Here is a 25,367-nt window from a genome sequence, read left to right on the forward strand (position 1 = left end):
ATATATATATATATATATATATATATATATATATATATATGCATTACATATAAGCATATACGCATCAATGCCCACCCACACACATTCTTTAACCAACGCACCACTGCGGTGAATTAGTGCATTACCATCGCTGTGGTAAAATACTGCCACCGTCACAGCCCTAGTAGCGTCTTAAGGGGATCGCACACCAGCCGCGCAGTTCAGCGTCGAGTCGCGTCTAGGACAACTCTGAGGTATTGTAAACAGGAAGTGCACATTAAATAGCGCGAGCTTCTTCAGATAGTGTCTACTTCAAAATGCAAAATATACGTTAGCAGCATATGTTAATCGTTAATGATTTGGGACAAATATGATGTTATTTAATGTTAAACTATGTGAGTGGCGCTGTGTGGCGCGACAGGGATTTGAGCAACTTCCTGAGTCACAGCTGGGCGGCGCGGACAGGCGCCACCTGGCGGTGCCGGTGTGCGTATACTCATAGAAATTGGAAAATTGTTCAATTTTTTTTTTTTTTAGAACGCTGTGCGATCCCCTTTAGTCTTTGATAACACCTAAAGTATATTTTACATAAAAAACAAGATGAAAAAGAAAGTGAAACTTCGTCTGACTTATCAGTCATGTTATGCAAAAAAGTAACCGAGCTGATGCAATGATTATCTACAAAGTAGTAAACACTGGATTTGCTGAAGATTATGTGGCCCATGGCATCTCATGTTTCGAAAAATATAGTTTGAGGCATTCAGTATTGAGTTATGTCATGTTAGATAGACAAAAAAATTCAGACTTAACAATGTCTATGTGCATTTATCTGCTTTTTGTCTAGTTTTATCATTCATTCCAGGTTTGCATGTCACTAAAAGGCATGTCCAAAGAAAATTAACTGGCTGGTTGTGATACGTAAAGGTCTGATGTATGAAGTGACTGGTTCTTGGCCGGAATAAGCTTCAAAGTAGTTTGTCTGTAGCCTAAACATATGGTTCTGTAGGAAGTACCATCTCCACCACAATGTTAAAGTGTGAAGCTGTAAAGCCTTCACCATTAAAGCATATTAAGTTGAATTGTTTGTTTAATAGCTGAGTTTAGGGCTATACAAGAAGTTTAGTCCAGTAAGATCCAGTCAGATTAACACCAAAGGCTGGTTAGATTAATGAGTGTGCTGTTTTCCAGAGATGGTTCTACACTCAGAGACAGTGAAGCCGTGTGTGGTGCTACTGGAGAAGATCACTTGTCAGAGAGGTCTGAATAAAATGCTTAAGACAATGATCCTAGAGTTGCAACCAAGTAATTCTTTACACACTTCTGGTGGCAAACATCTGTGGGTCTAAACTCTCATTGACTTGTTCATTACATTCTCTCTCTTTCTCTTTCTGTCTGTGATTAATGTTACTTGTTGCTAATAATGCTATTTATTTAAGTTAGCTTGACCCACAATAGATCAGTTTATACCTGGGGTTGAACTTTTTTATATTTAACTCTGTTGATCTTATTTTTCTGCAGAAATGGACTTGAAGAAAGAAGGAGCGGACGATGATGTAATCTGGACTAGTAGCTCATTTCCAAAGGTAATTTTGGCTAGAAAACCGCTATGTCTGAGGAATAACAATTAACTGCTTTTAGATTTGCGCCCGGTTTCTATTACATTTAGCTATTAAACAGCTTTGTAAAAAAAGGCTTTTCACACCGCTGCCTGCAAAAGCGTCAAAGTGGCCGGAAGTCATTCATTTTCAATGGGAGCTAGCGGTGAGCAGCGGCGTGTCTTGGATGGTGTGAGCGTTGAGGAGAGTTAAAATGAGCTCAACTCTATGGTGTACCGATATGGTTATGATAAGGTTCCCAGGCAACCAATTGGAAGGCGGAAACCCATAGAAGTCTTTCCCTTGAGAGGATTCCAGAGAATGCAATTGAGCGTCAGAGCATCCGCTACTCTTTTTCTATAGCGTCGTTGGCAGGGCAGCCAGATTGCTTTTTGATGCCATCGCCAGCGGTGGTGTGAACGTACAGTAATGAATATGCCAAGATATATGAAGAATATGCCAGCCTGCTGAAAAACCAGCAGCAAATGGTTAACCAGTAAAGCACAAAGTGAAGTCTTTAATTGTACGCGCAAAGTCAAATGCACTGCTTTGCAAAGTATAGTTTATTTGACTTTATTTAACGTGTACACAGATGTTCAACGCATGTATATGCGGACCCTTTCTTTCATACATGTAAATAATGGACCATAGACCCTTTTACAGCCCACGTGAGCCTGCGCCCACATTTTGGCAATAGATGTGGTGTTATTCCCCATTGGTTTTAACGTGTTAGCAACTCAGAAAGTTTATCAAAACGGTTTCCCAGCATCAAAATGTCTGGTTGTTGCATTTGGTTGTACTAATATAATATACTAATATACATGTTTCTGGCAACTTTATTTTTGGCCATTTGCCTACGTCTTCTTTCCACTCCACTATAGTACACAGATCTGGTAGCCGTGTTAAAAAAGTTGATAAAATTAACTTTTTAAAATAACTTTCTCTGTCTGTGTTGCTTCACTGCTGATTTTTGCCATACTTCCGTTGCCAATATGCGAGCGCATACGTTGCCACATCATCATTGTGTACAAACAGTAAAATGGTCTATACTTCTGTATTGACTCTACCTTTGAATACTCAACCATGTTAACTAACTCATTTGTGCTGTTGAACTGCATGGCTATGCTGGTCTTTTCAACAGGATGTTGATTGATTTTTTTTCTATTGGTTCGTGCGATTTGCACTATGGCGCCAAGACTGATTCGGTCATTCATCTGATGAAAACCAACACAAGCACACAAACCAACTGTCATCACACTAACCTCTCTCGGTCTTCCTCCTTTCCTTTTCTACGTATCTTTACTATGGGACCCTAATACTAATGACCTCACTGTGAGATGTGTCCTGGGCGACTGGGTGTGCGTGTAATGTTTGTGCATATGTATGTGTACATTTGTGTGTATGTGGGTCTGTAGGGCTCTGTTAGGGGAGTATACGGTTGGGAGACCAGCTTACGGCAGAAACCGCCGGCACGTACGATCTTTCAGGCTGGTGCGGGCACCTGGACCAAGCCAGTCAACGTTGACAAGGACAGAACGGCCGAGCCGGTATGTACCTGCCTAGGTGGAGATCATATTCTCTGTGTTGCCGATCGCAGGTGTAGTGGCTCAGCTTTTTCCGTTTCGTCCATTCACGCTGTCAATGCTATGACGGGCTGTTTAGATTCATGGATGCAGCGAAGTCGTATGTCTTTCTCTCTCTCTCTCTCTCTCTCTTTGTGCTTCTTCATCCTGCTGATTTCTTTTCACTCTGCATTTTCATGCTATTTTACACATAACCTTAATAACATTAACTTCTGCAGGGTGATTGAATGTTTTCTTTTAGCTCAATGTACCCTGTTTGTAGTTTTGTGCATGGTATGCTGAAACACTAACATGCATAGAATTACTAATGCCAAGTTAAATTGGGGCCACATTTTGTGCTTAGCCTCCTTGTATGCAAGATAAGGGCAGTTTATGCTATCCTGCCATGGCACAATTAAAGCTGGTGAACAAATAATTGGCAGTTTTTTCTAACTACATTAAATATCAAAAATATGTTGTCTTGCTGTAAACCCTGTCATACTACTGTATATAGCAAATGCCTACAGTTTTAAAGCATTCAAATATCTCTCACCGCTCATTATTGAAACTGTCGGTGTTTCGACTACGTGTCCTTAATTCGAAAGGGTTTGTTTGTCTCTGACATATTATTTATTATTTTAAGGCGAAGAATGAAGTTTCATCTGTGTCAAGTGTTATAACATCAAGCCCCAAACAAGGGAAAAGAGTTCATTCGTACCAGGTAAATCTTTTACGTTTTATTTAATTGAAAGAATGGTCTAAAAGATTAATAAATTCTGAGTTTACGTCATTTTCTGCTGAAATGTTATATATTATGGCTGGTAATATACATTATTCTTTGTTTTTTCTGTGCAGGATGGCAAGGGTTTTGGTGTTGGAGAGCTGGTGTGGGGGAAAGTAAAGGGCTTTTCCTGGTGGCCTGGGTTAGTGATGGCATGGAAGGGCAAGTCACCGCCCGTGTCAGTGAGGCGCGTGGAGTGGTTTGGAGATGGCATGTTTTCAGAGGTTAGAGTTATAGAAAGTGTCTTTATTTTTCCTCATACTGTCTGTCTTTCATTGTTCCCTCACTTATAAAAATCATTTGAGGAACATTTGTCTGCATTTTGAAAGACCCCTTAAAAAACTCTTGAAATGGTTTTAGTTATTTTACAGCCATGAATCTACTACCTACTTGCTTGCGGTTGTGTTGTCCACTAGGTGGTGCTCTTACACAACTTATAAAACACTAAAGTCTCTCCTGATCCAAAAACAGTAAATACTCTGTATGTTTTGATCATTGCTCTGAATCTGATCTCTAACAACAATCATTTACAAAAATGCAATTATTCCAGCTTTTTGCATTTTTGAAGAAACCTGCCCATATTTGAGAGGTGATAAAAAGAAAACAAATGAAAATAGGATGAACTTTTTTTTCATCCTATTCATTCTGTTCATTCATTTGATGTATTCTATACTTATATATTTAAATAAGTACATTTTCTGGAAGGCATTAAAGGCAGTGTGCATGATCTCTGAAAGCCAATGTTGACATTTGAAATCACCTAAACAAACACACACCTTCCCCAATAGAATATGGACCTTCTTTTGTATAGACCCGCCCCACACATACGCAACAAGGCAATGATGTCGGTTAGTAGACTTCCCCCTTACTGCTGATTGGCTACAAGAGTGTTTTGGTAGTCGGCCGACTCCCTTTTCCAAAGTGTTTTTCAAACATCATGCACCCCGCCTTTAAACTATTGTAAAAATAACAATGCTGGCAAATTAAAATTGAACGTTGGTGTACCTTTGCAACTTTAACAGGTGCATTGGCATATAGGTAGACTCAAAACTAATAAACATGGACAAAAAGCCCCATTTCTTTATTTTTATTTTTCTGTGCACATTTTCTGAAACCCATCTTTTTGATCAAATATAGATTCATACAGAGGGGTTGCTGCCATTCGCTGCATTTGCAAAGTGCTTTTGTAGTAAATCCTATGTTGGTCTGCCAACTTACAAAGATGCCATTTACCAAATCCTGGAGGTACTGTACAGTTTTGTATACTTAATGTTAAGTTTATAATATTGTGTTCAAGACATCAAACCTATCTTACCTACTAAAATGACCAGCATTGCTAGTTAGTAGTTATATCTTGTGTTGGGATGTGCTTGGGTCTAAACCAGCACTAAACAGTATAAATCAGTAATAAAAACTTGAGCTAGTCTTTTCAGCATGTTTTTAGATTAGTCTCATGCTTGAATTACTTTAATTTGTAAATGCTGCATGTTTTTTTTGTCTGTATATAGTTGGCAAAAGAACGCTGTGGAAAGACATTTCCCACTGTGAAAAAAGAGGATGAGACAAAAGCCATGTTGGATTGGGCATTTGGAGGATTCAAGCCAACAGGTCCCGATGGCTTAATGCCTGCTGTGGGTACGTATTATTACGTATCACCTGCGTCAGGTGTTACAACATCAAGCCCCCAACATGGAAAGAGAGTTCATTTTCAGTATATTTTTTGATCCAGATTGATTAACAACAGTTGTCTTGTACATCCAGCAGACAGCTCTGCCAGTACTAAAACTGATTCATCAGATTCATCTGTGGCTGATTATCAACCGCCAGCTAAGAGAAAGTATGTGTATAAAAACAAACCACAAAGTCAACCAACTCCAATTCAGGATTACACCAGAGGTGAGTTCTAGCACCCTGCCCTATATACAGTTTTACTTTTAAATGTTTCTTTTAATATATCAAATTATGCAGATTTATCTTTTTGTTGTAAAAGCTTCCTTAATGTGTTTTGTTCTCCCCTTTTAGACCAAATGGCTCATGAGGTGAAAGTGAAGGGCAAAAAAATTGAAGGTGAGTCTATCTGTATTTTAATTTCTTTCAAATTCATAATTTGAACTCACACTGGCCACAGGATCACTGGCTTGTCCTTATGTGCCAAAGAATGCGTTAAAATAATATGTTACATTTTTCTTTGAAATTTACATAGGTTTGTTACTTTATTAAAGGGATAGTTCGGCCAAAAATGATAGTAAACCCATGATTTACTCACCCCCAAGCTGTCCGAGTTGCATATGTCCATTGTTTTTCAGACAAACACATTTTCTGATATTTTATAAAATGTTTTAGATCTTTCAGTTGATTAAATGTAATGTTACGGGGTCCACCCATAGTCCACGACCTTCAAGTCCAAAAAAGTGCGTCCATCCTTCACAAATTAAGTCCAAACGGCTCCAGGATGATAAACAAAGGTCTTCTGAGGGTAATCCGCGCTGTGGTGTTGTAGAAATATTCATATTTAAAACTTTATTAACGTAAATAACTACCTTCCGGTAGCGCCGCCATCTTAGTCGCGTCCGCATTCAGTAGAGAGTATAAGCGTAGTGTACGCACTTTTCTTAGTGACGTATGACAAATTTGGAGGGCGGGGGCACAGAGCAGCAGCAGAGTAGCCTCCGTAGGCTGCGTAAGCTCTCATCCTGAATGCGGACGCGACTAAGATGGCGGCGCTACCGGAAGGTAGTTATTTACGTTAATAAAGTTTTAAATATGGATATTTCTACAACAACACAGCGCGGATTACCCTCAGAAGACCTTTGTTTATCATCCTGGAGCTGTTTGGATTTAATTTGTGAAGGATGGACGCACTTTTTTTGGACTTGAAGGTCGTGGACTATTGCTGGACCCCGTAACATTACATTTAATCAACTGAAAGATCTAAAACATTTTATAAAATATCCGAAAATGTGTTTGTCTGAAAAACGATGGACAAATGCAACTCGGACAGCTTGGGGGTGAGTAAATCATGGGTTTAATGTCATTTTTGGCCCAACTATCCCTTTAAGTGCAAAAATTATGCAGAGATGGTTTTACATGTCCACTTACAACCCTATGATTTGTCCTTTGAATTAAATGGTCTAGTTTTACGCTTATTTGTAAGGGTCATGAATAATAATATTAAGCTCTGCTCTGATTGCTCTGCTTTGAGGCTCATGCCAGTCAGTCTGGTTCTACCAGACTCTTGTACATTTCAATTGACCTTAGTTCGGCTTTTGACACTGTCTGTCATAAACGTTTATTGAAAAGCCTCTCAGAGATTGGTATCTCAGGAGCTGCGCTCTCTTGGTTTTCTTTCTATCTGACAGATAGAACATTTTATATCAGTATGCACAACTATAAATCTCCCGCTGTCATACTAGAGCAAGGTGTCCCACAAGGATCAGTTCTCAGCCCATTACTGTTTATCATTTACATTTTGCCTATCGAACAAATTATTCACCGTCATGGTTTTCACTATCACTGTTATGCCGACGATATTCAAATATATACCGCTTGTAAACCGGACTCTATTCACCAGACTACAACACTATCCTCAGGTATTAATGAATTAAAGACCTGGCTGAACTGCAATTTTCTCAGTTTGAATCTGACCAAGACAGAAATCTTAATTACTGGTCCACCATCTCTAACAAAAAAAATAACCAAGACTCCCACTCTTGACCTTGAAGCTACATCCATTTGCTACTATTAAAAACTTGGGTATCACCCTTGACTCTTCACTGACTTTCGACCCCTACATCAGTCAACTCTGTAAAGCTGCATTTTTTCACCTCCGCCGTATTGCAAAGCTCCGTCCATATGTTAGTCCAAAAGACGCTGAATCTTTGGTACATGCGTTTATCACATCTCGTCTCGACTACTGTAATGCTCTTTTTTCCGGACTACCAGCACACTCTATCTCACGTCTGCAATATATTCAAAACTCTGCCGCTAGATTGCTAACTCACACTAAACGATCCGCTCATATCACTCCAATTCTGTTCCACCTCCACTGGCTACCTTTGTCTTCTCGTATTTCCTACAAAATTCTCCTGCTTACCTTTAAGTCATTAAATGGTCTTGCTCCTTCCTATCTTTCTGATTTACTTTCTCCTTATACTCCCCCTCGAACCCTACGATCCTCTGACTGTAAACTCCTCTGTGAACCAAGATTTCGCCTTTCATCTATGGGTGGTAGGTCTTTCTCAGTTACAGCCCCTAAGCTATGGAACTCTCTCCCCCTTTCTCTGAGGGCTACAACAACACTACATGAATTTAAGTCTAAACTCAAAACCCATTTGTTTAATAAATACTACCTGTCATGACATGTTTTCAATAATCAGGTTCCTTACACTTAATTATTCTGTTGCTTCAGATTTTTCGACTTATCCACTGATTTCCATGTTGTCATGATCTGATCCTGCTTGTTTTTGTTCTGTTTTATGTTATTTTTGGTTTTTGTTTATTTAATTTGCAATGCGAAACGCAACTAGGATCGCTTGGATTGGGCAATTGTCCATTGTCTGCTACTGTATGTATTTACTGTCTACTCCTAACTGTTATTGTGAAGCGTCCTTGAGCTTTGGAAAGGCGCTATATAAATTAAACTTATTATTATTATTATTAATTGTACAGACAGTCTGGCCTCTCTCAATTGAGAAACGTTTACTTCCTTGTAGGCGGGTTCTCTGTTAAAGTTTAACACTATTGGATCTGCCCTGAGTCACTTAAGATCTGCCATAGGCAATCGCTAACGTGTGGTCTTGACATATATGTTATGTGGAGATTGGTCTGTTTTCCTGCAGTCTTTTGCGTGCACAAAGTTTACACAAAAATGAGGCTTACGATATGTCATTACCATGTACAGAGCTCTTATTATTCATCTATGCCTAGGTATGTTTTTTTTATTCTATGGCACCTTTAAAGCTATGTTTAACTTCTATGTTTCCCTAGATTTCTGTCTGTCATGTGGAACCAGCAACATTGAAATTTTCCATCCGCTCTTTGAGGGTAGCCTTTGTTTTAAGTGCAAGGTATGACATCTTGTGTTTATGTTTTACTGCATATTTGTGACAAGATGTTTTGTGTGTTTATTTACATTCAGTGGCAGCCGGTACATTTTTTGAGGGCGCACAATGTGAAGTTCGTCACAACATGTATTTAGCCCGTCATGTCAAAATATGTGTTCGTTGCATCATGTGAACCATGTGCATCATGTATGCAGATACTCGCTTAATCTCACATGTAATCAGAGTTTAGTGTTAAGTTGGTATTTTGTGAACATGAGCGCCTCTTTTATCATTAACCCATTTGATGCATGTGCAGCAGGCACTTATTTTGAAAAGACGCATGATGCACTTGGTTCACATAACGCAACGAACACATATTTTGACATTACGAGCAACACACATGATACTCCGAACACATATTTTGAATTTGTGCCCATCAAAAGAGAAGTCACCGGCAGCCACTGTTTTCATGTAAACAAAGGCAAACATGTGTCCAAACCAACTTACAGTTCCTGCATTCCCTGGGAATCAAGATCATGACCCTTTGCACCGCCAGCCAGTGCTGTAAAATTAAGTTACAGCTGTGTCGTTACTTGGTATAAGCTGACCGGAGTATTTGTGTTTTTGTTTTTCGTGTAGGAGAATTTTACAGAGACCCTGTTTAGATATGACGATGATGGCTATCAGTCATACTGCACTGTGTGCTGTGCTGGTCTGGAGGTCATTCTCTGTGGAAATGCTAGCTGCTGCAGGTACGAACTCAGATCTTGTCTTATGAAACATTTGTACTAAATGATGTGTTCATATTGTCTCACAATCATTTCTTCTTTCATCTCTTCAGGTGTTTCTGTAAAGATTGTTTGAATGTGTTGGTTGGACCCGAAACATTTGATAAGTTGAAGGAAGTTGACCCGTGGAGCTGTTACATTTGTCTGCCCCCCAAAAAATATGGCATTCTGAAGCTTAGACCTGACTGGAGCGTTCGTGTCCAGGAGTTTTTTGCTAATAACAGTGCATTTGAATTTGTGAGTCATCATATTTAGCTGATAGACTTAATATTTTATCTATATTTATATTTGATCAAGTCAACTATGTTTGTTTGATTTTATAAATGTTTTGATTCTGTTTTTAGGAGCCACACAGAGTATATCCTTCGATTCCAGCTGATAGGCGTCGGCCAATCAGAGTCATATCCTTGTTTGATGGGATCGCTACAGGTTTGTTTGCTTGTTTTGTTAAATTGGTATAAAGAAAAAACTAAAGAATGACATTGGTTATTTTGTTTACTTTAGAGAATGTGGAACTGCTATGCATTGTGCAAGTTCAATATGCCCATTATAACCCATATCAAATATGTTTGCAGGATATCTGGTTTTGAAAGAACTTGGTTTTAAGGTGGAGCGCTACATTGCCTCTGAGATCTGTGAGGACTCCATCGCCGTTGGGATGATCAAGCACGAGGGCAAAATTGAGTATGTCAATGACGTACGGTCCATCACAAAGAAACATGTACGTAATGATGAGAATTATCACTTTCTCAGCTTTGTGGTAACTACTTGCATTTAAAAAGCCTTGGATATTTTTTCTATTGAATGGGTGTTAATGGCTAAACATTATGTACAGTACTTGAAATTATGTGTAAATGTGGAAATATCCCTTTGTAAATTTCCTTTTTTCCCTACCATATAATAGTTGGCTGAATGGGGGCCATTTGACCTCCTGATTGGTGGAAGCCCCTGTAATGACCTGTCTATGGTGAATCCAGCCAGAAAAGGTCTTTTTGGTAAGATAATTTAGACGTCAAGTTTCTTAGGATGTCTAAACAAAACCAGTGACCACCTAAAATCAATAGCATCCATGATAAGGTTTTACGCTTAAATAAAATTAAATAAAGGAAAATATTTTATAGATAATATATTTATACCTCTAAATATGGCATTTATTTTTTTAGTTTGGTTTTAATATTTTTTTAATTGATGTGTTTCATTGCGTGTCATTACAGAAGGCACTGGTCGGCTGTTTTTCGAATACTATCGCATGTTGACCATGATGCGGCCCAAAGAGGATGATGATCGGCCCTTTTTCTGGCTCTTTGAGAACGTCGTAGCTATGAGCGCTCACGATAAGGCGGATATCTGCCGCTTTTTGGAGGTAAATTTTTTTTTAAATTTCTAATACAGATTTATACCAGTGAAGCCTGCAAAAGTATCACTTCATTACTAAATTTGTTGTACATACATTATAGTGCTGCAGCGGATTGCAGTTGATCCATTATTCGTACGAATCATGACCCACGTTTCAACTCGCATTTGATATGCGGATTAATATCCAAATTTAAAAATAGGGAAAGTTCTTCATTTGAACGTGTTTGAAAGGTTTGCAAAGGTTAAAGGAATAGTCTACTCATTTTCAATGTTAAAATATGTTATTACCTTAACTAAGAAGAGTTGATACATCCCTCTATCATCTTAGTGCGTGCAAGTAAGCGCTGGAGCGCGCAGCGACATTTCGATAGCATTTAGCTTAGCCCCATTCATTCAATGGTACCACTCAGAGATAACGTTAGAAGTGACCAAACACATCAACGTTTTTCCTATTTAAGACGAGTAGTTATACGAGCAAGTTTGGTGGTACAAAATAAAACGTAGCGCTTTTCCAAGCGGATTTAAAAGGGTAACTATATTGTATGGCGGAACAGCACTTTTGGGAGTACTTCGACTCGCCTGAAAAATCCGCTCCCCTTCTCCCTCTCATAATGGGAGAGGGAGAGTGTTACTTACTGCGCCGAGTCGAAGTACTCCCAAAAGTGCTGTTCCGCCATACAATATAGTTACCCTTTTAAATCCGCTTAGAAAAGCGCTACGTTTTATTTTGTACCACCAAACTTGCTCGTATAACTATTCGTCTTAAATAGGAAAAACGTTGATGTGTTTGGTCACTTCTAACTTTATCTCTGAGTGGTACCATTGAATGAATGGGGCTAAGCTAAATGCTATCGAAGTGTCGCAGCGCGCCCCAGCGCTTACGTGCACGGACTAAGATGATTGAGGGATGTATCAACTCTTCTTAGTTAAGGTGATAACATATTTTAATATTGAAAATGAGTAAACTATTCCTTTAACATTCAAGTGATTTTTAACAATTTAACCACAAAAAGGCGCTAAAGTGAGCCGTTTACTTTAAGCACAAACGCACATGTGGTTGAATGTGTCCGGTCCAGCTCCAGTCAGACGTGATCATTCTTCAAAGATCAGAACTCTTAAAGTGTAAACTTTAGAGAGTTGCGTCACTGTATCTCATACTGTAGTGTATTAAAATACATTTGGCTAATAAAGCAATGAAAAACAACGTAACGTTTTTAAGTGGGACGACTGTTTATGCCGCACCATTTTTTTATTCGGCATGTGTGTGTGCGCGTGTGCGCGCGTAAGGGCACTCAATACTGCACACACAGAGATACGCGTTTCAAAAAGCAAGCGAACATAAAACTTTCTGTTCTTGCCATGGCACATACACACAGAAACCTGTGTGTGCTTATTTGGTCTTAAAGAGATAGTAACCTCAATTAACCTATTTAAGTCTGTGCCATTAATGATAATCAAACAACCCAAGACAAAGAGAAAATCCCTTCTTAAGCTCTAAAAAAATAACAATAACATTTAATTAATACAATAAATACAGTGTTATTATTTAATTGTTTTGATTTCTGTACCTAATGATCATTTTAGACCTTACTTAATCTGCAACTTTGTTCTTTTTTTATGAATGTTTGTAATTTCTTGATTTGTTATTAGTTTTTTCCCATCTTTTTTTTTGGTGTTCGAAAAACGATCCGATCCGTGCCTCAAAAACCGTAATGTGATCCGAACCATGAGTTTTGTTATTCATCGCACCCCTAATACATTAGATCATGAATCCCAACCCTGTTTCTGTAGGGCACCTGTCCTGCAAATTTCAGGTCTAACCCCAACATCAAACACACCCGAACCTGCTAATCAAGTTTTTCAGGGCTACCTAAACATAAGAGGCAGGTGTGTTGGAGAAGGGTGGGAACTAAAATATGCCGGACAGTTGCCCTCCAGCAACAGGGTTGGAGACCGATGCATTAGATTGTGTCTCTGGGGATGTGTTCTTTGAAGCACTTTTTTGTGCTTTAGTAGTGAGCCTGGCATTGGTGGTTATGTAACTTTTTTTTTATTGATCTGCTTTCAGTGTAATCCTGTGATGATTGACGCTGTGAAAGTGAGCCCAGCCCACAGAGCTCGATACTTCTGGGGCAATTTACCTGGAATGAGCCGGTATAAATGCACAGTCACACATATTAAGCATAATTTTAATGAATATGAACATTTGTGCATGAATATATGTATCATTTACAAAAGGGTCATACCAATATGGATGCATCCACTGCTTAGTGTGATTAAAGGTCCCATTTTGTGTTTTTCAGACCACTTGCTGCTTCGCTCAGTGACAACACTGACCTGCAGAACTGTCTAGAAATTGGAAGAACTGCAATGGTAAAACAAATATTTAAATATAAATATGCAAAAGTCTTGTAGTGCCATTTTCTTTTAGCCTCTGAGGGAATTTACTTTACTTGTGCCATAGCGAACTACAATTCATTTCCTCTCATATAAAATGAAGGATTAAATCGAGTGTATATTTTCCTGTGTCTTAGTTTAGTAAAGTTCGCACTATCACAACAAAGTCCAACTCTATCAAACAAGGAAAGATGGGACCTCTGCCTGTGCAGATGAACGGAAAGGATGATTATCTTTGGTGCACTGAAATGGAAAGGTCAGTTATATATACAATTCAATTTTTTTCCAATTTTTTTTGACCAAACCGGTAGATACAAAAGATATGTGTATTGCATGGATTTATTTCAAAAGTTGCATTTAGGGTTTGTATTAAAATAATGTTTCTTGTTCAAGTTATTGATTCTTTACAAAACCATGACCATTTTTTTTCTGTCTGCAATTTCAGAGTATTTGGATTCCCAAAGCATTACACAGATGTGAATAATATGGGCCGCGGACAGAGACAGAAAGTTCTTGGGCGGTCCTGGAGTGTGCCTGTGATCCGACACCTCTTTGCCCCCCTGAAGGATTACTTTGCTTGCGAGTAAACCCATTCTCTTTTCCACGAAGGTCCACATGAGGAGGAATCTCACTTTTCACCGTTCTCAAAGTATCTTAGCTATATGAATTTTAATTTTTTTTTTGTTTCCACAGACTCAGACCTCACAAAATATTTTGTCTATTTTTAATGTTACATTTGTTTAAAACGTTTTTAGCCTTAATGCACAAAGGCTTTTGGATCCGATTTTATACATCATGAGTACTGTAGTTTTTAATACTTTTAAACAGATTTATCGCTGAAGAGAGCCACACGAAACTCCACCCACTACCTCAGTGGCATTCAGTGATTGGTTCATTGTCTGGGGAAATGCCTATTTATAATTTAATAAGTTAATATTGATTCTAGTTAGTTAGATCTAGTTAGTATCTGAAAGACAAGGTTTTAAACTTGTCAACATTTTAACATCAGCTCATGGCCTTATTTAGGAATGTCCAAATTTCTAATTGTGCAAAAAATCATTTTTTTAATAATTGATCCTTTTTTATTCCATGGTGCTGTTTTATAATGCAGAATGATTGTCCATCATCACAAATGTATGCAAGACCTCCTTGGTTTACTGTTGTTTAGCATCATCTCTACACAGTTGTAATCTACACAGTTTGATTCCTAGTTAAGCATTAAAAAATCTACACCGTACTCTGCCCTATAATACATTTACCTGCGAGTACACCAGGTACTCAAAAGCACAAAATTTTGTCTGTGCCATTTTAATAAAAGCCCTAACTTGTTGGCATATAGGACTATGGTGACTCTACCCTCTAGCTTTACAAAGGGTTTGCATTTTTCTAAAATGCTAATTTTGATTATTCTAACATTAAATCTTTGTCCTGTTGTGGCTCTGCAGCCTTTTTGCACAACTTAATGCAATCTGGTTAAGGGCTTACATTTTAAATACAAGCCTACATGTTAAAAGGCTATATTTTTATGTAGGAAAAATAGAAACGGAGTTTACCTTGCATGATTTTAGATTACATTAAAGGGAAATTTATTTTGACTGCTCTGTTTTGTGCAATTGTCTACATAGCATTTCCTTTTGTGTGGTCTAAGAATACATTTGAATATCAAATAATTGAAAGCTGTCAATGTGAAATTAGGTGCTTTTTAATGTTTCTCTCTCTCTTTTTTTTTAGTTATTAAGCATGGTTTGATCACAGATAACAGTGATTCTGACTTTTTAGAGATCAAAAAGTGAATCCTATTCTGTTGGTAGTTTTCTAAAACAGAATGTCTGTCAAACGCAGTCATTCCATTCATTTTTTTTTCTTTGTAAATGTGGTCTCAACATCAAGCTTGTTTGAATGAGTATTTGTTTGATGTAGAGGTTTTAGTGATGGTTGAGCCAAAATGAGGCCTTGGGGGAGGATCAACATCTTATACGCTTGTGTTTTGATGCCTGACTGATAGTTTTAGAAATTCTCAATGATCACTGTGTTGATGTGTGTGTATTTTTTTGGCATGTAAGGGCGCAATATAAGTAACACCCTCAGGTCTTTACAATACCAGCAGGCCTCATCAAATCATGGTTCTAAATATCACATTTATTTTACTCAATAGATTGTGAAAGGAATATACTATATATTTGTACTCTTGAAATGGCCTTTAATACCTCTTTGGTTGTTAAGTGTCTTTGCAAACCCTGATTTCTGTTGGTGCTAAGTGAAATGCTGATTCTGTCTATAGAGCTTTTGATAGAGCAAGGGATAGTTTGACCCAAAATAAAATTGGCACATATTTAACTCATCCTTAAGGCATCCTAGGTGTGTATAACTCTATTTGTATCCAAACATAAATATCAGAGTTAGGTAAATAGAATCTTGGTTATTTTCAGCTTTATAATGGCATTGGACACTGGCCTATTTGTGAAGCTCCAAAAAGGCACATCCATCCATGAAAAAAAATACAAAAAGTTAATAGATCTCTGAAGCAATGTTATAATTTTTTAGTGTTGGGTTAGAATTCGACATCTGCCTGACCTTATCTGTCTCATGATTATAAGTATGGGTGTAGTTTGTAAAGTTTGAAATCTAAATGTTTTCCTAAAAACCCATCACTTCGCCTTGGAAACGTTTAATAAGTGTATATCGATTTGCCTTGGAAATGTTTAATAACTGTAGGGATTCGTTTTTGATGAATAGATGTGCTTTCTTGAACTTAAAAAAATGGGGCACTATCCAATGCCATTATAAAGAGCCAAGATATTATGTAAAATAACTTTGACTAAAAGTTAAACACATCTAGGATGGCTTGAGGGTGTGAAAATTTGGGCTAATTTTCATCTTTGGGTGAACTTGTCAAGTAATTTTTTGTTTTAATAGCTTTTTATATAGTAAACTTGCCTAGTTTAAATATGTCATGCTTGTACTAACATGAGTGATCAAAAATAAATGTATAATAATAATTTCAATGTTTTTCTCAGTCTATATATTATTTCATTTTAATAATCGATAATACCATACTCTTAGTTTTAAAGACCATTGTGTCATTTCTCTATATTATATACAGTAGATGGTTTAGTAACATGTTAAATACAGATGATTACATTTTGTTGGTAGAAGAAAACCTATGTGTAGCTATTAAAAGTGTATATTCAAATTTTAAACAGTTCTGTCATTGACAGTTTTTTATGAGTAACTTTTTTAAATTAGCATGTGTATAGTATACATTCAATTAATGAGGAGAGGAAACATTTTCTTGCAAGAAACTTTATAAGTGCATAAAAAAATCTTCCTTTTAATCTCTTTACGCGATAAAATATTTTTTATATCAGTTGATTATGACTTTTATTTTGACAGCCAAAACTAGGTAGCCACGCGTTTAATTCAGTCTGACTTTTATTTTGACAGCTGTGATTAGATAGTAGACGTTTGCTGTATGTGGCTGTAGCCCGCTGGCGGAGCGGCACTTTCCGAACTACACGCCGATGAAACTGCAGCCGGGTTTATTCATACTACCACCATAGTTTGGACTTTCCGAACCAAACGTAAGACATAGGCAACGGTTTAATGTGTAACGTCACGTGCCAGCTCAAACAAGAGAAAATGTACAAAACTTTAATGGTAGTTTTGAACAGACGTTTCACTGATGGACATTCTACTTTTATTATTTAATTCATTTATTTAGATTGTATTTATTTACTTTTCAAACTACAGTGGTTAAAGTATTTGTATTCATAAATAATATTTAATTTTACATTGGCGGTTAAAAACTTTAAACTGTCTTTACAGCACTCGGAAATTCACAAAGTACCCAAAAGACAACCTTTTAAGGTAATATCTTATTTATTATGTAATAATATAATGCCGTAAGCTCTGTTATGGATGTAACAAACTGCGAAGTAACTTTACTAGGAAGTAAATATGTGATGTGGATATTTTGATGGGTGTGAATGTCTGTTTAAGGAAATGAGGCTCAACTCATACACATAACCTCTTTCTGCAGTCACTTTTGTGAAAAAAAGACTCTAACTTAGTGTGAGGAAATCCGTTTTGCTTTGGTCATGGCTGTAAACGTGTTTTCGACATCAGTGACAAGTGACAACCTCAGCCGCCATGACATGCTCGCGTGGATAAACGAGTCTTTACAAATGAACCATGCCAAGATCGAGCAACTGTGTTCAGGTCAGTGACCAGCTGTCTGGCTTCTTCATTTCATACATTTAACTTGAATATCACTGCACGGCTGAAGAGCTTACTAACAAACTTTCTTGCACTTCCTGGATAAATCTCAAGCGTGCATTTAAATATTATGAAGAGTACCATTGTGTGTGATTTTATGGATTAACTGGCTTTGCATACTTGTGGATAATCAGTTATCACACCTTCCTGAGAGAATAAAGACAGCACTGTAACTCAGTACAGTGATAGTTTTGTTGATATGAGCTTTTTTCATTCATTGACTTTTTTTATGCTGTTGTGCTTTAGGTGCTGCCTACTGTCAATTCATGGATATGCTGTTCCCAGCATGTATCCCACTGAAGAAAGTCAAATTCCAGGCCAAACTTGAGCACGAATACATCCACAACTTTAAACTTCTTCAAGGGAGCTTTAAAAAGATGGGAGTTAGTAAAGTATGTGAAGCAATGTTTTTTACTTCACTACAATAGCATATTATATCAATATGCTTGTTTTTTTGAAGCATCTTCCATCTCTGTGCAGACTATCCCTGTTGACAAGCTTGTAAAAGGCAAGTTCCAGGATAACTTTGAGTTTGTGCAGTGGTTTAAGAAATTTTTTGATGCAAACTACGATGGAAAGGAATATGATCCTGCGGCGGCTCGACAGGGACAAGAAACGGCAGCTAATCAGAGTCCAGCTGCGGCCACAGCTAACAAGCCAAAGAAACCCAGCTCAGGTGAGGAGAGCAAACACACAGGAAGTTCATAGTTTTTTCTAATAGCAGCCCTTTTTGGGCTCATCTTGGCAATTTATTTATAGTAATTGCCATGAAATAACCCAGATTTCATTAAAAAATGAAAACACTATTAGTATTTAAATCTTTAAGAGTAGTCATAGATGTACAGTATTGTGAAAGTCTTGGGCCACCAAAAACATCTTAGACTTCAGTCCCCTCAAAAGAATTCAAGATGTGTTTAGTACCAAGAAAGCTCACACTAACTTTTGCCAGAAGCCGCCATTTTGTGTATTTTCTATTTCTTTTCCCTTTTAACAATATGTAATATAAGTTTTAGGTGTGTCCAGAATGTGTCTGTGAAATATCAGCTCAAAATACCCAACATATCATTTATTATGACCAAAATGCCCCTATTTGGGTAGCAGCAAAATCACAATGTTTTGTGTGTGTACCGTTAAATGTAAATGAGCTATTGCTCTTCGCTCCCTTACCAGAATAGATGCTTTGGTTAAAATAGCAGACAGCGTCCAACTCACTGATGGCAGAAACTTTGGTAATACAAGACTGTCAGTCAGTGGCCGTGGGCGGGGTTTTAGCAATGTGACATCACATTGCATTACCAAAAGAATAAAAACACCTTGTCTAATGAGACTGCTTTGATTTAGTGGGGGTATTAGGGATGTTTTTATTTTATTTTATTATATGGTGGTTGTGTTTACACACTGCTAACACACATTTATGTCCAAATTTTGGATTTTGTAGAACAGGTGCCCTTTAATAAAGAGAGTGAAAAAAAAAACTAAAAAAAAAAAACTGCTGGTTGCCTAAAACTTTTGGACAGTACTGTACATTGGGCAAGCTAGTTGTTCCTTTGCTTAAACTAACAGCTGCATGACACGGGCAGCTGTTATGGATTATGCCTCTGAAAAATGTGGGTGTGACATAGTGATATCAGTGGGTCAACTGTTTTCACATGTATTAGAGTGACTGGTATCTCAGGTTGTGTGCGTGTGGATTTTTTGTATACTTTAGACACAGGTGGCACACCGCCAGTCAAGCCAACGGCCCCAGTTGGTAAGATATTCAGAGCTGCCAGCTTACTTGAGACCAAGTCACACTTCCTATTCACCTCTCTACGAGTTATTTCACGTTTCTGGTGTTTTACACGGATGGTGTTATTTCCTGAAAGTTTTGTCATATTTAAAGGTGCGGTGAATCTGACGTTTTCATTGTTTTATACCGTGTTTAGAAACGGATGTTACACACAATCAGGTAGGGCTGGACCAGATTATTAGATTATTCTAATTTTTGTTTGGTGGGTTGGAATCCGAATTTAAAATATGAGATTCGAACATTAGCGTTAATACCGAGCAGTGGCGGCCGGTGACCGAGGGCACATGATGCGAAGTTCGTCACAACATGTATGTAGCCCGTCATGTGTGTGGTTCATAATTTCAAAATATGTGTTCTTCACATCGAGAGATCCTGTGTGCATCACGTGTCTTGTCAAAATAAGTGCCTGCTGCAGACGTGTCTAAAGGGTTTATGATAAAAGAGACGCTCGCGTTTGCCAGATACTGGCATAACCTCATGCGTAATCAGAGTTTAGTGTTAAAGGAGTGTCTCTTTTAACATAAACGGTTTTAATGTGTGTGCAGCAGGCACTTATATTGACAAAACACGTGATGCACATGGTTCACATGACGCAACAAACACATATTTTGAAAACACAAGCAACACACATGGCACTCCGGACACATATTTATAATTTGCGCCCCTCGGAAGCGCAGTCACGAGCGCCACTCTATAGGTGGTGCTGTGGCATGGAGAGACTAATTTGCAACAGCTACCAACACCACAAGAATGAAGATTGGGCTCATGTTGAGCTAAAGTCTGTTGGCAGAGAGATCAAGCGATCTCTAACAAAGCAATAGTGACACACAGTACAAAAATGTTTTACTCACATAAGACTAATGTGCCATTCCTGTCAGATTCAATATTGATGGAGCAGCATTGCTTTTTAATTGCAGTCTCTCTGCAAATCCAACATCCACCTGTGGCTTCTTTACAAATGAATCAGCAGTACAATTCAGTAAATAAACACTCTGTTTGCCCCCACGTGAGCTGGCATTGGCTCCATATGGTTTTCCCTTGTGCCATTTGTGTTACTTCCTGACACGCAAAACTGTGGGTGGGGCTACAAAAGTAGTCATTGCTATTTTTTTGGGAGGCAGGGTTTAAAATCACGTCTACATCATAGAATGATACATTCTAGAACCTGGCATTTTATGGTTTTCGGGTTGATATTTCAGTAACAAGGACAATTTCAGTTAATAAACTTGCAGGATGTTTAAGTACGATGACCTCTAATATAACAAAACCTCAAGTTAAAATTGATTCACCGCTTCTTTAAATAGTCATAATGCACTCTACAGGGTCAGGTGTCTCACAGCTTGGCTAGATTGGAAATAATTGACCCTTATTTTATAGTCAAAGATGTATTAGATGATGGATATTATGTTCATACTTAGCTCCACAGCGTTCAGCGGCAGCACCCAAATCTGCAGCACCAAAGGTGGCTCCAGTGCGTGCCACAGGTGGGGCTGATGAGGAGAAAGAAGCACTTACTCAGATGGTAAGACCTTACAAGGAACAACATATGGGTGATTCTCACGAAATCCAGATTTTTTAAAAAGCCCTTGAAGTCAATTTTTTTTCACATATACGATTAAGGTCTGATCTTACTATAACCATTATTTTTTTGAGGATTTAAAATATTTTCCTATAGAATTATTTACATTTTTTAGATTATCATTATCAAAAAATATCATTACCACAACATGATATTACATTTAATATATTCATTTGCAAACTCGTGTTTCAGTAATGAGAACTAAAAAGTTGTCTAGGTACTATGACAAACAAAATTTCAACTTTTATCTGGAGAAAAAAAATAAGAACTGCTTCCCTGGTAGCCATCTTGAGTGTCACAGCCAATTATGTCCCTTCCAACATTTTTTTCTTTGAAAATGTTAGTTCCTTGAGGGCTTAAACAATGATTGAAATTGTTGTGAAGGATGAGAAAATTGGTCTTGGACACATTTATATTCCTTATTATTGTCTTTACATTTACCAATGATCACCAAATACCACATGTTTCTCTACTGTAAATGTTTAAAGTATAACATGCACTGAAGCTTTTTTTTTTTTTAGATTTTTTAATTATAAATATTTCCATGTCAAAGAACACAAATCCAGACATGGACTAGTTGCAGTAATGAAAATTTTCCCCTTAAATGTGGAAAAAAACATCAAAATTGGTTTGGATGATGTCATTTGAAATCATGTGCAAAATAGTACATGAAGCGATGTTTCTAACTGTATGCTTCTTATTTTGATACTCTTACTTTTTTTATCAAAATGTTCATAACACCTCATAAGTCTAATTTTGCAAGAATCACCCATATGCAAAGATATAATTAAACTGTGTTGAACAGCTTTCTAGTTTATCATGACAATATTTTGATATTTATATCTGCACAGATAAATGACTTGAAGGCCAACATCGCAGACATGGAGAAGGAAAGGGATTTCTACTTCGGTAAACTCAGAAACATTGAGCTCATCTGCCAAGAGAAGGAGGGTGAGGGAGACCCAACAATGCAAAAGATTATAGATGTTCTATACGCAACAGATGTAAGTGATCTCATATGTTTAAAGTACATCTTAAATGAGTTTCCTCAACCGGCTCAGTTCTGTGGTTTCCTCTGTTTGTCAACAGGACGGTTTTGTCATTCCAGAGGATGAGGGGGGTGAACCAGAAGAGTTTTGACCAATTCGGGGTCTTTAAATCATTCTCTTGGACACTCAAATGCACACATTAGCTGATTCCTGCTGCACTTGCTTTGCCTTTGGTCCGTTGTTAGTGTTTTGGACTTTTGACTGTTGAATGTCTTTTATTCAGGGAAGTTGAATACCTTGAATTTTCAGCTCTTTTTATTGACCATCATAATGTTATTTTTGTGAATGAAAATAAAGTACTTGTAAAATAAAGTCAAAGGCTGTTTGTAAAAACGCTCACAGAGGTGACATTATTCAATGTTTGAGAACTACCACTATGTGTCATACTATGAAATCTGCATTTCCAGAAAGTAGGAAATCCAAGTTCTACGCATTGCCTACCCTATGCATGTTTATTGAATATTTCTTAAGTGTTGTCACAGTTTTCAGTTGAGTCAGATTTTGGACTATAGCAAGGTCCTAAATGACAAAACAAATCCTCCAGTGTATCTGGGGCCGTATTCACAAAGCATTTTATCTTACCACTAAGAGTACTCCTAAATCACACTAAAAGATTTTAGCTAGGAGTTTTCTCTTAAAAGTTATTCACAACGCCTTTCAGACCTACTTTTAGTAAGGAAAAATGATAACTCCTAAACTAAGAGTGAGTCTTCGTTGCTACGGATGACGTCAGTTCTCATGCACGAGCTGCCTCGCAATGACCACGGTGATTGGTTGTTAGATGACAGCTGTCATGCGTAACATAACACAGACGCACCAAATCATGGAATTACAACATCGAAATATGTCTGTGTCCTACACAAAATAATAATAGTAATGCCATCAAAATGCATATATTAAAGAAAAGTCGTGAATGAAAATAAATTAAATCAAGGTAGCCTAATACAAAAAAAATGAAAACCGCCAATTGCCTAATAATAAAAAACGACATTACATTAACACTTGCTTGATTAATTGACATCCTATTAGCCTAAATAGACTACTTAAACAAGGAAATGTTGCCCATATTGAAGAATCCTAATGTAATAAATAAACGGAAAAGAAAGCCCAACTGGATGCAGGATCAGTTACTGCTGCTGTTCCAGTTGGTGCTGGAAAAAAGAAACGTAATAAAAGGGAAATTCGGCACTGATATATCAAGCAAAACTAAGCGTGAGACATGCGAGACAATGATGCGCGGGTCAATGTACAAAACAACCGGCACCCGACCAACGTTTTCAACTAACCCGCCCGCAAGTCGGACCGCAAAAAATCCGCGGGTGACCTCAGGCATCCGCTCATTTCGGATCAACCCGCGCATTACTGATGGGAGAGGATTTGTTGCAGATCAATGCAGCATTCCCGCTTGTGTCGCGGACCCCGGACGACTGCGAGAGGCGGTGGTATATGCATTACAATCGCAGTAGAGGGTTGAGATTGCAGCCTTTAAACAGACTAGCATGGCAACAGGTATGCCTATAATATTAAATATTTAATTTCATTATTGTTTCATGTAATTCTAAAAAACTTCCTGCTTGCCATGAATGTAATGAATTATGAAACAAATGTTATAAACAATATGCTTACATTAAAGTGTGCTTTTAAGTATGTGCAATGCTTTTGAGTTGGTGAAACTGTCCATGTTAAGGAGGATCAGCACCTAAGGCATTTTAAGATCTTTTGTGAATAGGTCTTAGTGAGTTAGGAGTCCTCTCGACTTCTTTTAAGCTGTCCCAGACTTAGGTGCTACTTTTAGGGCTAAAATGCTTTGTGAATTACTCTTAGTGAAAAAAATTAGGAGTCCTAAATTTAGGAGTGACACGCCCAGTATTTTTAGGAGTTGCTCCTAAATTCGCCAGTTAGGAGCTACTTTTAGCCTTAAAATTCTTTGTGAATACGGCCCCTGGTATGCTATTGCGGTTATCGTCTTTCTGATCAGCACATTTAGTTGTTAGTTGAAGGGAAAGGAGAGATGTTGTCTACTTCCTCTTATAAGCTATGTAAGTATGTGAACTTCCCTTTTCCATTTTACACAGATACGAAGAGGAACCACTTTACTGACAAGCTGTGTGTGCAATCTAATCTCTTTGTTTAATATAATCAATCAAACTCTTTTCTATATTACGTTTATTTAAGATTTGTATTTTAAAAGTTTGTCCTGTATCACCACCATCAGTCATTTTTGAGAGCAAGGTTTATATGTACATAGTCCTACTGTTCTTCATTATATAAAGCTAAGTGAAGTGCTTGTATAAATCAAAACGATCGTGTACTTTTGTAATTTGTCAACGCAATCATTTCTCCCATGGTTTCGGCTTTCTAGGTATCTGGGAAACTGTGGGCTGTTGAAGAGATGGTTTGATGTCTGGTTTTTGAAGTCCTGGAATCTCTTCCCCTGTTTGAATCATGCGGTACACCTCAGGGAAAGACAGCGCCTGCGCATCCACTCGCGCTCCATCAAACTCCCGTTCATGAACCACCTCCATATCATTCTGTTTCTCCATTGTTTTACTGAGCAAATATCCGAGAACAGAATCTCTGCTTAAAACAATTAAAATCGATTTATTATTATTTAATTAATTGCGTGAATAAATATGACGTTCGATAATGACTTACCTGCGTAACGTGAAGCTTTAGTTTTTGACTATCATGAACACCAGCATAACTTAAAAGTCACAAGAATAACCACTTTTATATTTATAAGTTACATTGGTTTTAAAAGATGAATGGTTTTCATATAATGTAAATAAATATAACTGAAATTGTGTCAACCTTTAAGATCAGTGTTTACAAAGTCCACGAGCATCCCTCACTGGACTTCCGGTTCCGGATACGTGCCTCTAGTCTTCCTACATTTTAAAATAAAAGTCCGTTGGCGTCCATTGATATTATATTATTTTGTGTCCGTATGGATAAATTAAATGTAAAAGGGTTCAAATTTCAAAATACATTTGCAGGTTAGTTGCATAAATTCTCTTTTTTGAGGTCTAAGTTTAAAATTTCTGGTTTTATTTGGCGTAACCATTCTGTGTCAATTGGTGTAACTCGTTTTTTTTTTTTAAATATGTAAATATATTCATAAAACATGTGGAATAAAATATAATCATTAAGATTGGTGTAATATGCATACATTTGT

At 37.5% G+C, this 25,367-nt stretch overlaps 2 protein-coding genes across 12 annotated transcripts in view; both read left to right on the forward strand.

The window, feature by feature from the left end:
• Positions 1-15,095, forward strand: part of dnmt3ba (DNA (cytosine-5-)-methyltransferase 3 beta, duplicate a) — a 29,926-nt gene extending 14,831 nt beyond the window's left edge. For 4 of the 10 annotated variants that reach the window (XM_065246944.2, XM_065246945.2, XM_065246942.1 and 1 more), the window contains 20 exons: positions 1,168-1,236; positions 1,498-1,562; positions 2,990-3,121; positions 3,780-3,857; positions 3,992-4,141; positions 5,055-5,162; positions 5,426-5,552; positions 5,679-5,813; positions 5,940-5,984; positions 8,904-8,983; positions 9,599-9,711; positions 9,801-9,984; positions 10,092-10,176; positions 10,323-10,468; positions 10,652-10,742; positions 10,962-11,110; positions 13,172-13,257; positions 13,407-13,476; positions 13,638-13,756; positions 13,946-15,095. In XM_065246944.2, the coding sequence (XP_065103016.1) occupies positions 1,168-1,236; positions 1,498-1,562; positions 2,990-3,121; positions 3,780-3,857; positions 3,992-4,141; positions 5,055-5,162; positions 5,426-5,552; positions 5,679-5,813; positions 5,940-5,984; positions 8,904-8,983; positions 9,599-9,711; positions 9,801-9,984; positions 10,092-10,176; positions 10,323-10,468; positions 10,652-10,742; positions 10,962-11,110; positions 13,172-13,257; positions 13,407-13,476; positions 13,638-13,756; positions 13,946-14,087 (2,174 nt within the window). In that variant the 3' untranslated portion in view covers positions 14,088-15,095. The remainder of the gene's footprint in view (positions 1-1,167; positions 1,237-1,497; positions 1,563-2,989; positions 3,122-3,779; positions 3,858-3,991; positions 4,142-5,054; positions 5,163-5,425; positions 5,553-5,678; positions 5,814-5,939; positions 5,985-8,903; positions 8,984-9,598; positions 9,712-9,800; positions 9,985-10,091; positions 10,177-10,322; positions 10,469-10,651; positions 10,743-10,961; positions 11,111-13,171; positions 13,258-13,406; positions 13,477-13,637; positions 13,757-13,945) is intronic. The other 6 variants (XM_065246946.1, XM_065246948.1, XM_065246949.1 and 3 more) reach the window with 6 other exon arrangements.
• Positions 15,096-16,929: 1,834 nt separating this feature from the next.
• Positions 16,930-24,526, forward strand: mapre1a (microtubule-associated protein, RP/EB family, member 1a). Of its 2 annotated transcripts, XM_065246961.2 has the most exons (9): positions 16,930-17,081; positions 17,326-17,367; positions 17,540-17,718; positions 18,022-18,167; positions 18,256-18,451; positions 19,484-19,525; positions 20,983-21,086; positions 21,995-22,147; positions 22,233-24,526. In XM_065246961.2, exons 3-9 carry the CDS (start codon positions 17,598-17,600, stop codon positions 22,281-22,283), a joined length of 813 nt encoding a protein of 270 aa, XP_065103033.1. In that variant the 5' UTR covers positions 16,930-17,081; positions 17,326-17,367; positions 17,540-17,597; the 3' UTR covers positions 22,284-24,526. The 2 variants fall into 2 exon arrangements, with proteins under 2 accessions (XP_065103033.1, XP_065103034.1); XM_065246962.2 differs by lacking the exon at positions 19,484-19,525 and having other exon boundaries at positions 16,932-17,081; positions 22,233-22,765.
• The last annotated feature ends 841 nt before the right edge of the window (positions 24,527-25,367 follow it).

The sequence above is a fragment of the Paramisgurnus dabryanus genome, chromosome 11, assembly GCF_030506205.2.
Source record: "Paramisgurnus dabryanus chromosome 11, PD_genome_1.1, whole genome shotgun sequence".
Taxonomy (NCBI): Eukaryota; Metazoa; Chordata; class Actinopteri; order Cypriniformes; family Cobitidae; genus Paramisgurnus; species Paramisgurnus dabryanus.